Raw genomic sequence first — 16,201 nt, forward strand, 5'->3', positions numbered from 1 at the left:
ACGGTCTGATGGTTTCCGGGTTCTATGAAGCCAGTCCCTCAAAAATACGCAATGGGCTCAGATTGGTTAGCTAGTTGTGATTCGCTAACCACCTAGTGCACGTTTGTCGGAAACGTCACGCCCCTTACCTTTACCGGTAGACTGTGCTTTGGTAGTATTAGAAACAATGGCATCAATAAAACCATACCAATTTGAGCCCGAATCGGACCCAGACAATTTTAGTGAAGATGAACGAGCAGAACCTGTTCAGTCCTCAAGAGTAAAGACTGCGGATCTATAGTGATCGCTACTGAATGGCACTGTTACTTTTGTATTTTTAGAACGATTATAGCCAAATATCTGTCTCAAACACTATTAACCCAAAACAAACACTAAACATTGGCTTCACTATAGTATCTAAATCAAACACAGAACCATGTTTAGCATGCCTGTCGATAAACCAGCATGTAGATAAACAATACATAAAAGCTCTAATCAAAGAATAATTTACACTAATTACAAGTTCGCTGTTGAGATTTAAAAGAAGTTTGTAACGTTAGGTGTTTGTCGGATAGGCTAACGTTAAGTATGAATGAGCATTTAACAAACTGGTTTGCAGAGCCAAACAGCGTTGTCAGTTGTTTACTTCCTTGCTACAACGTACAATTAACAATACGAACTATTACAGGAAAACACATCGACGAAGAATCAATCATACTTCCAGGTTGTGGCCCGTAAACAGCTTCTGTTTTTAAATCCATCTTTCAGGACAAGCCGTTGTGCGAATCCTGCATTGAACTCACAAAGATTTTGGAAGCTTTCCTCCGTGAAATGTGCAGCACTGAGAGCGAGATTGGGGTAATAATTATGAGGGACCGCGTTAAAAATACATTTTAACCATTGACCCCTAACTCCCCCGTCCCTAGGAAGGCTGAACAAAGTGGATCTGCAATCCGGATGAAAATAACAGCGTTTCGTCGGCATTGTGGCAACAACATTCCAGCCTACTAACTATACCACAACAACTCTTCCCCACAGCAATAAAAAAAATGGCCTCGCCCCCCCATTTAATATTCTCGGAGGAGGGGTTTATGTAAATATTGGGACTGGTGATGTCAGCAACCCTGGAGGAATGTCTGTAGTCCCTACTGGCCGTTTGCTGTAGTCCTTAGAAATTGATTTCTTTAAAAGCAAATATCTCCCTTTGCTTTAAACTTTGAATGTTGTAACTTTGCAGATGTTGTTTATGCTCAAACAGCAACATTACACACTAGCTAAAGTTAGTAAAGTGAAATCGTGTTTTACCACCCGTTTAACACCATGCTTTTCCAGTCGGGGGAAAATATTGTTGTTCCCCACGCGGACTCTGCCCCATGCCACTCACCCAGCTATGACACGACACCGACCAAGTCTATGCTTATCATAGTGAATCAGGGAAAGACAAAAACACGCTTTGGAAGAAGGATTGATGATGTATTGACTCAACAACAAGAAAGTAACAGTGTAAATTTAACAACGTACAAGAAGCTTGTTTCTAAATGTTTGGTGTATTTTAGTCATTTAGTTAAATGTTTTTGGACTAGTATTTATGATCCATCCAAATCATTATATAAACATTACCAGATATTTACTGAAGACCTGTTTTTGGGTAAGTTTCAGTGCAGTTTCAGATGTATTGATTCTAAAAAAAGCTCTCCTTTCCCAGTGATGTTTGATAAATGGGTCAGCAGAGGAAACCGCTATTTGTGCTGAAAAAATACCTTGTAATATTTTATATTTTCCTTTCTAAAGGTTGCAGCTAAACTTTCAATCAATTATTTTTTGCCACAGGACCAACATACCAGAGCCATAACTACCATTGAAATTGGGGCATCGCGTCAGACATTATTCTTGTGCTTTATACTAAAAATAACATTTTATTACACCTTTTCCCATAACTGAATTGAATGATTGAGCTTGTAAATATAATCAAAGTACTGATAAAAACTGTAAAAGAAAACAAACATGGTCAGAAAAGACACTCCCTTAAATATGATGTCAGAAAGGTCAAACTGTTGTTTTTAAAAAAAAAAAAAAGGAAATGTCTGGGTTGAACAGAAATCACATGAACAGATACATTCTGCTCGTTGGTCATTCCTGAGCTTAATGGCCACTTATGCAAAGAGAATGACCTATGAGAATGACGGGGCACTTTGTAATGAATTTACCTTGGCACTTACTGACCGCAGAAAGAATCAGATTTCAGAGTGTTTTTAGATAAAACAGTGCACTCTAGAGGCCAACAGCTGCTCCTGCAAACACAAAGAAACTAGAAAGCACACACAAACAACCACTTCAAATTGTACAAAATATTTAATCGACTTTCTCCCCTTTATCAATGAATTTAAAAAACTTTACGACAGTTAAAATGATTTCTTTCACAGCTCTAATTCAATAGTCAACCACACATTAAGATGTTATTAAAAGCCACTGTATGGCTTGACATTATTTTTCTTTAAAAAATTAAATACAAAAATCAGCCCCTCTCTCTCACACACACACACAAATGCACCATGCAGAACAGAATATTATATTGCATTATGGCTAAATTAACCTGAGCATATGATCATGTAATTATCTTCCCCATGCATTTCTCAGAAAAATGAGATGAGTAAAATCATTTAATCCATTAGTGAACTAAATATGACAGCTAAATAAATAACAGTCAATGCAAATTCATTCACTAATATCAAACAAGGCAACCGTTAAAACTAGTGACCTGTTATCTAGGTAAGGGGGGGGGGGGGGTGCAGAACACAACATGCATGTTATTGGTTCAATCCTGATTCTTGTTATTGCTAGGGAATAGACAGGACGTCACATTAACCATGAGCTGTTACCAACCAATGCTCAAGCTAAAAAGAAAAAGCACAACAAGAAGCTGGACAATAAAAGAAAAGAAAAAAATAATGAATAGGTGCTAAAATGAATGATGCCCTCAAGCGTGCACTTTTAAAGAGATAGTTCAAACAAAAACAAAAAAAAATATTCTGTCATCATTTACACTCCAAAACTGCATGCCTTTCTTCCATTAAAACACAAAGGGAGAGCTGCAGCAGAATGTTTAAAGGAATAGTTCACCCAAAAATGAAAATTCTGTCATCATTTACTCACCCTCAAGTTGTTCCAAACCTATACGAGTTTCTTTATTCTGCTGAACACAAAAGATTTTTTGAAGAATGTTTGTAACCAAGCAGATAGAGCCACCATTGACTACTATAGTATTTTTCCCTACTATGGTAGTCAATGGTGGCTCTATCTGCTTGGTTACAAACATTCTTCAAAAAATCTTTTGTGTTCAGCAGAACAAAGAAACTCCTACAGGATTGGAACAACTTGAGGGTGAGTAAATGATGACAGAATTTTCATTTTTGGGTGAACTATCCCTTTTAAGCTGCTCTACAATGAATGTGAATGGTGAATCCACTATTGTATGGAGCAGTTTGGGCAGCTAGATCACAACATGAGGGTGTAAATGATGATAGAATTATATTTTAATTGAACTAGCCCTTTAAATATTTTGGTCAGTGGGGGTTATGAGTTTGCACCATTACAACACTGTGGATTTCATGTAGCCCTTCAGTAAAATAACTTATATTCTCTTTAATGACCTTGTGGAACGTGGCAGTAAAAAAGCATGCACGGAAATTCTCTCCCTTTCTCTCTCTCTTTCTCAATACAAAGGCAGCAAAGCAACCAAAGCCAACAGCTCAATAGCTTATTGGAAGCATAATGGCTGTTGTAGCCTTCTAAAATAGCTTTTATAAAATAACTTTTTATTGACTTTTCACACTTGTTCGAAAATGAGGAGATGCTTTAGACCTCTTTGGTCCAAAGTCAGATGCGAAACAAATCTGTTTTTTATCTGTACGGTTGGCAGTAGAGTTGAGGAGGATGACCAGGTGTCTCCAACACATCTCTGAGAAGATGGGGTTGTCGGGTGGGGGGAAAGGGGTGTGGCCGGAGTAACAAGTGCTACCTGGAGTTCTGAGGGAGGAGTTTCTTAAACAGACCGCCCACTGACATGTCCACCCGCATCACCATGGCAACCCCCAGAATAACAAACACGCTGCCCACGATGAAGCCAGATGCCTCGAACATCAGTCTGCCGAAAAAGAAAATACAGCTTAGGGTGCAGTTAGGAGGAGTGTTTTTTGATCATTAACTTATGCTGCAGTCGCGCTGGTTCCTAATTAAATCAATTACAAGATGGAAACTACTCTGGTTTCTATGGCAACACTCATAATGCCACTGTGGATCACTGTGAGTGTTTGTTCATAATGACAGCAAAATACTTCACAACATAAATTCACCTCGTGAAAGTCAAAACTCTGAATTTATGGCCTGGTTTCACAGACAGGGCTAAGATTAAGGCAGATAAGGACATTTAAGTAGCTTTCATGAACGTGTCTTAGAAAAAACATTACTGGTGTGGATCTTCAGACAAAACAATAGTACTAACATATTTTAAGATGGAAGTTGCTTCCAGTTAAAACAGCTCAAAAATGCATGCATGTTAGTCTGGGACTTAAAAGGATAGTTCACCCAAAAAATGAAAATTAGACCATGATTTACCCTCAAATCATCCAATGTGTATATGACATTCTTCTTTCAAACAAATAAAATCAGAGCAAAACTATCATGGCTCTGCAAAGCTTTACAATGGCAGTGATTTCTTGTGACTTAAAAGTCCATAAAAGTGCATATATCCATCATATAACTGCTCCACATGGCTCCGGGGGGTTAATAAAGGCCTTCTGAAGCGAAGTGATGCGTTTGTGTAAGAAAAATATCCATATTTAAAACTTTATAGACTAAAATAACTAGCTTCCGGCGGTCAGCGGTACGCAAGTCGACTTGCACTAAAAGAGTAACCCTTGGCCCTTGACGCATGCGTATTGACGTACGCAGAAGCGCAGAGAATAGAGCAAAACAAAACACCGGTCATGAATTAGAAGTCTAAAGCGAGAATTTTTAAAGAGAAACAGCGGAAGATTTCGATACAAGAGAAGAGGGGCTTGAGTTTGTTTCCCAGCCCTATTCGCAAGAGGCGTCAAAGCTTGTGATGCTACTGTACATCATGTCAGGGGTTACTCTTTTAGCACAAGTCGACTTGTGTACCGCTGACCGCCGGAACCTAGTTATTTTAGTCTATAAAGTTTTAAATATGGATGTTATTCTTATACAAATGCGCCACTTCACTTCAGAAGGCCTTTATTAACCCCCCGGAGCCAAGTGGAGCAGTTATATGATGGATAGATGCACTTTTATGGACTTTTAAGTCACTGCCATTATAAAGCTTGGAAGAGCCAGGACATTTTTAATTGAACTCCGTAAATCATGGTCTAATTTTCATTTTTGGGTGAACTATCCCTTTAAGGGCGTTTTCACACCTACCTTGTTTGGTCCGGATACTCTGACTTTTCAGTTTGGTCCGAATCAAAATTGCAGGTGTGAAACCTCCCCCGGACCGGACCAAACAGACGAAATTTGGTCCGACGAAAAGAGGTAGTCTCGGTCCGGATCAAACTGAACAAAGGTTCGGTTCGTTTCTAGTGTGAAAGCATTTTCTGTATGGTTCGGACTTTCAGACCATTTACAGGAAGTTCCTGTTTATGTTTAAATATTATAATGTTATTTTTAAATTCAATCTAGGCTACATTGATTATGAAAAGTGAAAATATGCGCAATATGTCAGAAGACAGAAAGTCAGAAATAATTTTGAACGAAATTTTGTATGATTGTGCTTAGAAAGCATTTCTTTAATGGGAATTTCGTTTTGTATAAATTGTATCTTAATTTTAATCAACGTTTAATCAGATAATTGCCTGGATTTAATAAATAAGAAGCAAATAGTCTATAGCAGACAATAATCGCGGGAGCGATCACATGCTTTACACATGAACTGGAGCGGGTCTCAAATAAACCGAAACTCAGCAGGCTACTTGCCTCACAAACATGAGAAATATGTGTATATAAAGCTTGAAATGTCCACTTTTAAACGTAACGAAAAGAAAATAGTCAAGCAATGCACACTGTTCAATAGTGGCAACGATATGCGTCTGTTCATTCATTCTTGTCAAAGACGCTGACGTCAGACGCACGTCCGTTTGCAAACCAATCAATGTCCAGATGCAGCCCACATAGATGATGACGAGTGGACGCAAGTGCGTTAGAGCTGCAACTAACGATTATTTTTTCTGTCGACTAATCTAACGATTATTTTTTCGATTAGTCGACTAATCTAACGATTATTTTTCCGGATTAATCTTATGATTCTTTTTTACTGATTATTGCATTTCAAAGAGGGTAGTGAATTTGTATATTATTTTAACATGAAATCAATGAATGATGACAATATTAATTGTATTTCAGGAAGGGTAGTGTACATAGTATGCCATTTTATAATGAAATATATGAACACAAGAAGCTTTTTAAACATAATATATAATGATACTATTCATCATAAAATGTATACAGAGTAGGCCTAATTAGGAAAAGTTGTTTACTATAGTAGTTGAGTATGATTTACTTATTGATTTGTGTCAATAGTAAACGAAAATGCACTTGTATTTATCTGCAAAAGGTTCACATACAGGAGCTTTCAGCATAGTTTTAATATAGTATAACTAGTTGTCTATTTTGAAGATACATGTGCATAAACAACGACTAAAGCTGCCAGAAGTTTTAGCCCAAACTTCAGAGACACATTTAAATGATTAAAGCTAGAAGCTAGAACTTTAATATTACTTTAATCATGCAAACTACCTATATACAGCATGTTATTATGCATATGTGTTTGGGACAGAGGGGAACCAGGTCGCATTAACAGGAGATATATGCAGCCCATAATAAATAAAAGCACGAGACGTACTGGGGTCGGAGAAGAACCCCGGAAAATTTGACCGTCTGTTGCAATACACGCGCCACGGTTCAGCTGCGCGAGAGAACACTGGCAGCAGGGTTGCCAGGTTTTCGGAACAAAACCCACCCATTCGTTACACAAAAAAACTAGTCCAAAACAAGCCCAATCGCGTTTCGGGGAGGTTCTCTGGTAAACATCGCGTTCGGGGGGTTAAATATGTGTGTTTTTTTGCAGGGCTGCCGGCTAAAATTCTCATTCCCGGGGCTAAATATCACATAATTGGGATCGCTTCAACCCGCGGACATGAGACACAGCCCGCGGCAACAGTGTAGAAGTAGCCCAATTCCGCGGAAAAAACCGGGACTTGGCAACACTGACTGGCAGTGTGAAAGCTCCCGCTCTCCACGCGTACAGCACCTGCTCTGCCACCGCGCGCAATGTGAAACCGGCATTACAGAGCGAACAAAGCACAGTTTTATTCGGCTTCTGTTTAAAGTACTCCCACACTTTTGAATGTCGCGGTCTGGCTTTATATGATAAATGATCATTTTCACTATGCCCGGGAGCAGAAGCTGCCATTATTCTAGATCTTCTGTTCCATTCTAGAACGTAAATAATGTGCCGCCGACGCATTTCACGCACGTCGACGTATTTTCGTAGTCGACGTCATCGACGACGTCGACGCGTCGTTGCAGCCCTAAAGTGCGTCATGTAAAGTTCTTTAGTCCGCTCGCATAACTGCAATGTGAAACCAAACCAAAACTAACCGAATGTATAAAAAGTATCAAAACATGAACTTCGGTTCGGACCTTGGTGCGGACTTTCAGGTGTGAAAACGCCCTAAGACTTGTCTGTGAAACCGGGGGTAAATGTTATAGGTTATAATCCATGGTTAACGTCATCTGTTTAGAAAGCACTGCACTGGAAGTCTATGCTGACAGTTAGCTTTCTAAACCTTCTCAACATGAAAAGCAAGTGCTGCGTGGGTGAATTTTAGTAAAGTTTTAAAGGATCTTGTACAAAACAACTTTGGTTAAACAACACTAAACTATTCATTCAACCGACCATTTAAAAGTCCATTTAAAAAATGTGCACATGCCTAGATCAGTTGTTTAAACAATTCCTTAAAATAAGAAAGAGATAAGAGGTAAAATAGAGAAAGAAACTATGAGTTTGAGATGGAGACTCACTTGGGTGCAAACACTTTCCACACCATGAGGTGTCTCCTGAGGATAGCTGCAGCACAAACTGATGCAAAAACCTAAAAGGTAAACAAGTTATTTATCATCCATTTTCCAGTTAACAAGAACGTACAAAACGCATTAGATGAGAATACATTAGCGTGCTAAGCCTGTTCACACAAAGTTTTACATGACACAAATGTATGACATTCGCATCTGGAGAATGGATTAAAGAAATGATGTATTGTTCCATTTCACTGTAATGAAGATAACACAAACATAGTTTAAAAATGTTCTGCACGATTTGTGCCCCTGACTTAATGCTAGCATAATGCAATGTGAATGTAGGCATAATTTAAACGCACCTGCGCTCCATTCACAAAGAGGTAGCGTGCAGCGAGCTGCAGGAGACCCGAGCAGAACTTCTGAGGGTTCTCTCTCAGTCTCATCTCCATGACAGCGTCCTCGCTCTCCTCTGCTCCTGCTGAGCGCGTAGATTGGGTCCCACGCACCTCGCACACCAAAGGCCAGAACAGCAGCAGAGGACAGCCAACTGCATGTGCGAATTAGATGGTGATCATCAGAAAGGGGGAGAATGAACAGACAGAAGGGACAATCTCATTAGCTTCAAACAAATGGCAGATGAAAGATATGACTGGTTGATCAGTATGAACATATCGAATGCAAATCATGTTGAGGGTATCCTGCACCTACGCTACGGTCAAGTTACCTGCAAAGATGATGTGAGAGGAGAAGGTGTTGAGGGTCACCAATGAGGCAGGAAGCACAGTGCCAGTGTGACCTTGAGGAAAACCCACAAATGCAGCACCCCACTGAATGGAGGGGAAGGTTGGGAGATGTCCTGTAGCATGGAAAAACTGGGCGGCCGCCAGAGACCATGAAACCACTGGAGCCCATGGCACACTGAAGCCATCTGGAAGGGTTAAAATAAGAATACTTGAGGCATCAGTAGTAATAGCTTAGCAAGGCATAAGGTGTGACGGAAGAAATGGGGTGTCTCTTACTGGAGTGTTTGTGCAGGCTGGAAAGGGTGGTGCTACAGGCGTGGATGTGCAGCACAGCCGCAGCCTCCAGCAGGAGAAGCAGGAAGGCAAGGGCCATTCCCTCTGGATGGAGTAGCAGAAGCGCCAACCCCAGGAGTCCGCACAGCAAGACCAAGGGCGCAGAGTATACTGTACCCAGACCGTAAGCCTCCACGGCTGGCCTGCTGTCCGCTTCGCCACCTTCCATGACCCCGTCCTCCAGCGAGTGTCGGATACGCTGATACAGCTGTGGTATAAGGTGGTGCAATTCAGCCTGTGGACTGATTCCTGTGCTGGCTCTGTACTTGGGGGGTGGCAGGGATGTTCCTCGAGAGTTCAACGGAGTCCTTGACTTGAGGAACACAGTCATGGGATCCACCCACAAGAGGAGCAATCCTAGGCCCAGCAGGCAGAAAGTAGTCCGTGGCAGGAACACCTGAGCTAGGCCGATTAATTCGGACAAACTCCGGAAGGTGTCCTCTGGGGTGGCGCTCACCGCCCAATGCAACCCTATGCAAACACAGGCCACTGGAACAAGGAAGCAGGCCGAAAACACAGTCACACTGGAACAGTTAAGGTTCCCGTAGTGTCTGAGCCAGCGATGTAGAAGGTACCCCCACATGGCCAATGAGACCACGGAGAGGACATAGTGGAGGTTGCGCAGTTGGCTGTCCTGTACACGCGAGAGCGGGGAGAGGAAAGGTGAGGGCTGGCAGGTGCCCTGCTCCTCTCGGCAGTTGTGGAAGGAGAGGGATAGGTAAAGCGATCCAACCAGTACTCCCAACCACACCAGCAAAATAGTGGCCTCCCGTCTCACCACTGAGGACGGCAGCGCTGTTGGGAGCAGCCGTGGTGGCTTCTGTGTGTCTGGTGGAGGACGTGGGACCAGGAGTCCTTCCCAGTTGAGATGGAGAGGAACATATACACTCAACGTGAAGAGCAAAAATGTAACCACATGGCCCTCGTAGATGACGTAGCTGTCTGAGAGTAGCGAGGCACAGCGCAGGAAAAGCACCAGCAGGGCCGGCGTGAGGAGGCCAGAAGGTGACCACCTATCTTTTGGAGAAACGCCACGAGTCTTCCATAGAAACAATACCTCCGAAGAAAGTGCTACAGCTCCCAAACACCATGAGAGCTCCAAATAACCTTGCATGAACAGCTGACCTGCAGCTACTATTAGTCCTACCAACAGCCCTGAGAGTATGGGCAACTTCAGCAGGCCTTCCTGAATTACTACATGAGACAACTCGGAAAGGACGTAGCACAGTATACAGGAAACCCCTAAAATTAAGAGCCCAGCAGCCATTTTGATAGGGCTGAAACGGGCCCAGGAGGCTCTACAAGTCTCCCTGACAGCTGTCAGATAGTTCTGCATGGAGACGACTAGCTTAGGAGAGGGAAGATGGCCCTTGTGGACAGCAGTCAAGTACTGGGAGGAAATGTTTGAGAAGTCAGCCCGCAGCTGAGACAGACTGTCTGGTGGGATGTCTTTGGCCATGTTAGAGTAGGTCTCCAAGAAGCGGTTTACCTTCACAGAAATGGAAGAATCAGACAGAATTAAGATAAGCTCAATACAACTGTTAAACAAAAACAATTGAGAGACAATGGAGGCAAAAATATAATTGCACCTTAAAAAATAGGCTAACAGAAATTCCTCTAACCTGTTTGACGTTAATCCACAGCGCCTCAGCCTGGCTGAGTCCTGTAGGTGCACCTCGGGAGCCATTCTGAGGAAAAAGTGGCAGAAGAACCTGGCCAACACTGCTATAGGGAATGGGAACTCCCAGCAGCAGTGCCAGGGTGGGCACCAGATCAGTCTGTGGTACTATCTCAGGTTCCACCTAAAAATATAAACATGCTGAAGTCCAAGTGTATGGGAAAAAGTCCAAAAATAACCCAAAGATATTTTATGAAGTGGAAACGGGAACCAGAAAAATTGAGAAAAGGCTAATAATTCCGCTAAATATTAAACTATTTGTTTTTGTTATTAGTATTCATTTTTTTTATTTGAATATGCAGTAGATATATAGACCGAACGTAAAATGTACGGATAGAGATTTTCTTATTTGCTATTAAGTATGTTTTAAGGTCTCATCTGAATTAAATCTGCAATTAAATGCCTCTGACTTAAATATCTTGTGCAGTCAGACGTGTTTAGACTCAAATTATTATTATCATAATTGTAATATATATATACACCAACATATTTTACTTTATTTCATTATACAACATTAAAATCTCTGCTCATGTGTAACACAAGTACATATCTGATACTATTATAATGCAACACAGACCCGTAGTGTTGACTACATGCTTACAGTTGTGTGTGCCACCATGAAAAATTCTCCATCTGGCCACCCAGCTAATTTTTTTCTGGACACCACAGTTGGTTGTGAAATATTAAATAAAGACAAACCATAACGGTGTGTTTTACCTGGGAGCCTGGTGCTGAAAATAAGGGAGAGGAACTGTAGAGAAACAGGGCAGCATCTGTTTCTTTCTGGCTCTCGCCACCATGATCTCCAGTGTCTGTCATTCCATGATCACCCATCACAACCAACAGGGTGTCGTTCTTCAGACGCTTTATCACTGACCTGGGGTTAGCGTTGAGACAACAGCAGATGGAAAACAATTGCACAATGCAAGAAAATATATTGAAACTGTAACAACATTGCAGAATGTGGGTAGATGAATAAGGATGCAGCTAACCTGATAACTCCATCCATCTGGGAGAGTTTCTCAGCCATCGCAGGGTGATCCGGGCCAAATCTGTGCCCACAGTGATCAACACCCAGGAAGTGAGCAATCAACACGTCCCAATCATCCCCCTCCACTGAAGAGAGCAAACAAAACCTCTTAGCTACTCATTTTACAGTGTTTACATTGTAAACATGAGCTGTGCATGTCTATTTACAAGGTAAACAAAGTGAGATCTAAAACCAACCAGGCTGGTTCCTAATCGATTGGATAAATCATTCTGCTTACTGGTAGGATAAATGTTTTGGAGAATGCCATTGTCCACGGTGTGCAAGTCTTTCACATTGAAGGAGGGGAAGGGCAGAGATTTGTGGAACTTCTTGGGGAAGAGACTCACCCATGTATCATCCCCCATAAAAACAACTCTCTTGCCTTTAAACCAGGAGAGAAAACACAACTATTAACGAACACTAGCAGAAACTCTACATTTCATGATCATTACAATCTCAACACTAAAAATAATTATATTCAATAAAATGGTGACTTAATAAAAATCTACAATTTCATTAGTTCCAATAGCAAAAACAACAGAATTATGGAAATATACTGCAATATTATAAACATTGCTTTTTAGCAAATATTACAAATGTCACAAAAAAGGCATTTCACCTTGAAAATCCAAAGAAAAACTAATTACACCAGTTTAGGGTTGGGGTTTGGGGTTGGTAAGATTTTTAGGTCTGGGTAAAAAATAGATTTCCCGATTTTCATTTTTATGAACCAATATTGATTCTTAAATCCCAAGAATCAATCTTTTAGTCTATGCTGTTTTGTTTTCGTTGATGAATGAAGAGCATTGTAGCATGCGCCTCCTATCCAATAAATCGCAAGAAACCTTGTGCTTTACTACTTTTGATATGAAACAAAGTCTCAGGCGGATCATCTCTTCCTCTTTACTACTAGTTACAGCACAAAATAACAGCATACGCGAGGGTCAGCGTACATTGTGCATGACGTAAATTTCGTCATCAGAAGAATATGCGCGTACTGAACACACCGAATTTTGTAACCAGGTTGCACATGCACATTTAATTTCTTTGCAGTATTTACATGGGTTGTGACTCGTGACGAGAGATTTCTCAAAAAAACGTGTACGTGTATTATATAGTGTACCAAATGACTCACTGCATAGTTCACAGCATTCGTTGAGATATTTTTTTTCCTTGAGATAATTTGCCATGCCTGATGTAAATGAAGCAATATCAAATCAAATTGGAATCGAAATGAATCACAAGCTTGTGAAAAAAATTATATCGAATCATAACATTTGTGTTAACACCCAGCCCTATAATATTTTTTTTAATGTTTAGAAAAAAGTCTCTAATGCTCATCAAGGCTATGCAGAAATGCATTAAAAAAAAATGTAAAATTGTGATTTGACTCCAGGAGTTTAACCTAGAGATGCACCAACTGCAATTTTCTTGGCCGATTCAGATTTCCTATTTTTTTTGTAAGTGTGACCTGCTGATACCGATTTTTCAAAAGAACTATAATTGACAGCCTATACAAACAAAAATCTACTTTTCTGCAATGCAAAGTTTTATTTTCATTAAAAAAAACAAGTAAAAAGACAGTAATAAAATAAGAACAAATAAACGAATTTCAAACAACAGCACAAATAAATGTAATATAATAAAGAGAGATATGAAATAAACAAATTATTAATTTGTGTACAATAATAGGGCCCTATGAAATGTTTTTTCACTGGGCGGTCGATTTTATGAAGAGATGCGAGTGCTTTGTTTGAGCAAAAAAAAAAATTCATTCACCACTTTATTTACAAAATATGAATCTCCAACACACGTTCACGCAAAGTCTGCTCTCGTGTCAACACAACACAAATGCGACATGGTGTTCTCATAAACAGTCACACAGACAGGAGGTACACAGACCACACAAATTCTCTTTTGTGTCTTATCGTGCTGGAATAATTTAAAAGCATTTGCATGAATAAGTGCATGATCATATAATTTAACACTAGCCAAAGGAGGACGATTAAATAACAGATGCTGCGTTACATTTTTTTACCATTTAAAACTGAAAAAATTAATTGCATGCGTTAATTTTGACAGCCCTAGTATTTAGCCATTTATTTTTTGTTTTGCATTTCAGTAATGCGAGAAAAAAAAAATTGTGGGGGGCGGTGGGGGTATTGTGCATAAATGGCTAAAAAATTATGTCATAATGTGAAAAAAATGTGATCATAAAAAAACTACAGTCTTCATTTTCTTTCTGAAAAACAATCTCTTGACAGGTTTGGTGTAAAGGAAAATGCCAATTGCAGATTCACTCACCCACTTGGCCCAGCTGGTGCACTAGATTATCTTCCAGTATGGCATTGGATGCAAAGTTGTTCCCCACGTCAATGAACGTGGGCAGGGAACCTGTCGTAAAGCCTTTGATCCTCTGCATGGTAGTGGTGGGCGGATCAGCCCGAAATGTGTAGAGTCTTGCATGTGAGGGCTGTGATGATTCCATCTCATCTAACACCGGCAGCTTGTTCTCAAACGGTTTGGGCGCAGTGTTCTCCGGATCATAGCGGGTGAAGTCTGCCTTCAGGGCGTCGATGATCAGGACCACAGCCCTACGAAAGCGAGGCTCGCTCAGGCAGAAATCTCCCTTCATCTGGGCTCCTGGAGATAAGACGTCCGAACAGGTGCTCGTTCGATTGACCTCCAGCCTGACGAGAAGGAAGCCTCCCACAAACAGGAAGATGCCCACATAAAACACTGAGCAGACCCAGATGAGGGCGACCAGGACAGGAAGTCTTCTCATTCTAGACAAGACGGAGATCACTGAGAATCAATATATGGCTACTTGTATAATTTTTTGCATAACAAATAAATATGCTTTCTCAATAAAATTACTACTGGTTTCAGTCTATACATTTCATCATTGTAACTAGCTGCTAGTTGCCAAGTTTAATCATTAAACATTTTGAAATTACAAGGGAAAGAAGTTTTTTTCTGGTGATTCTGTCAATCTGTACGTTACAGACAAAATGTCTGCCACACAGTGATTGTTTTAAAAGAATTTTATGACAGATTTTGCAGATATCAATGTGATATTCTCAGCACAGTCAGTCACTAAGGACAAGACAATTGTATCAAATGTTATCATAAATCTGGCTTAAAGACAATTTTGGTCATTTTAACAGATGTAATGACAAACTCCAAAAAATTATTTAGATTTTTAAATAAATTTAATATAGAAAATGTAGACTGAATATGTTTTTATATATATTTTTAAATCGACGCTGACTCGCTTCAAAAACAGAGACTGCAAAAACTGATATTTAAGGCAATTCCAAGCAAACTGAAACATAAGGTATGCAAAATATGTGTGATTATAGTATGCTTTCCTTTAATTTAATGGATAAAACTTTTTCTGAATAAAATTGTTAGAAACTCGACATGTACTCAAAATTGAATGACATACATTTAGACATAGGCTACAGACGTTTAGTTTCATCCATAGACACCACAAGTGCATTCACTAAAAAGCTGTCTAGATAGGCAACTCACTAGGTTGAGACACAGACAGACACAACAAGCGACGCTACAGTTAGTCAAAATTGAAACAACGCCAACATTTAGGACTTTCTCTAGTAAAACGTAAAGTGAAATAACCTGTATATTTGTACCAGGCCAGACTAGTATATACTACGGAACGCACTAGAACCTGAGTCTATACATGCAGGCATGTGGCTGCTGTTGTATTCACATTGTGTGTGTGTTGCATGCTTACAGTACTGACCTTGCTTCTCTGTGTTCGTCCTCTCTCTCTTCAGGAATGGAAATGTACACAGCGCGTCCACTGCAGGGGGACTGAAGTGCCGCAGGTTCACCGACATCTGGCAGCGGTGCTATCGGAGCCTCACTGCTGCTCTACATTCGGTGACATGCAGCCTAAATCATGTCGGTTTTGTTTTAATATTGGTCATCTCGCAGCCCGGTTTCCACTTCCGTTGACATGCGCAGTACGCATGACGGTTGCAGGTAAAGTCGACTGTCAAAATAAAAGACACCGCTTACCGCTGTTCAAAATAAAAGCCTCAAAATCTGTTGTACTGGCTCGAATGTTTGTCGATTGTAGTAAAAATGCGTTGTGTCGAGGCAAGATTTTTGATTACTTTATTAAACTAACTTATTTCAGTACAAGTAAATACAGTGTAAAGGTTAGGTTTTTATTAACTAAACTCAATTTGTCCTAAACCAAACATCTTCAAAAACTTTAGGCCCACTGCATTTATTCTGGCAAATCATTATACATTTAGCCTACCTGGAACATTATAGATTACTTCTGAAAAGTTTTTGTAAAATTTCATTTCATGATTT

The 16,201-nt window shown here is 40.3% G+C and overlaps 1 protein-coding gene across 1 annotated transcript; it reads right to left on the reverse strand.

The window, feature by feature from the left end:
* Positions 1-2,314: 2,314 nt before the first annotated feature.
* Positions 2,315-15,634, reverse strand: pigo (phosphatidylinositol glycan anchor biosynthesis, class O). The gene is made up of 11 exons (XM_079804200.1): positions 15,621-15,634; positions 14,159-14,640; positions 12,093-12,236; positions 11,817-11,940; positions 11,542-11,701; positions 10,769-10,948; positions 9,090-10,635; positions 8,795-8,998; positions 8,430-8,617; positions 8,074-8,144; positions 2,315-4,123 (listed from the first exon to the last, which is right to left on the reverse strand). Exons 2-11 carry the CDS (start codon positions 14,637-14,639, stop codon positions 3,994-3,996), a joined length of 3,228 nt encoding a protein of 1,075 aa, XP_079660326.1. The 5' UTR covers position 14,640; positions 15,621-15,634; the 3' UTR covers positions 2,315-3,993.
* Positions 15,635-16,201: the final 567 nt, after the last annotated feature.

The sequence above is a fragment of the Gobio gobio genome, assembly GCF_949357685.1.
Source record: "Gobio gobio genome assembly, chromosome: 22".
In the NCBI taxonomy this organism is placed as follows: domain Eukaryota; kingdom Metazoa; phylum Chordata; class Actinopteri; order Cypriniformes; family Gobionidae; genus Gobio; species Gobio gobio.

Excerpts from the sequence above, each read along its gene's own strand:
- pigo (XM_079804200.1), bottom strand. The coding sequence starts at position 14,639 with ATGAGAAGACTTCCTGTCCTGGTCGCCCTCATCTGGGTCTGCTCAGTG. Across the intron at positions 11,702-11,816 it reads CAGATGGATGGAGTTATCAG|GTCAGTGATAAAGCGTCTGA; the intron begins GTTAGCTGCATC and ends CGCTAACCCCAG. Across the intron at positions 4,124-8,073 it reads TGGAAAGTGTTTGCACCCAA|ACTGATGTTCGAGGCATCTG; the intron begins GTGAGTCTCCAT and ends CTTTTTCGGCAG.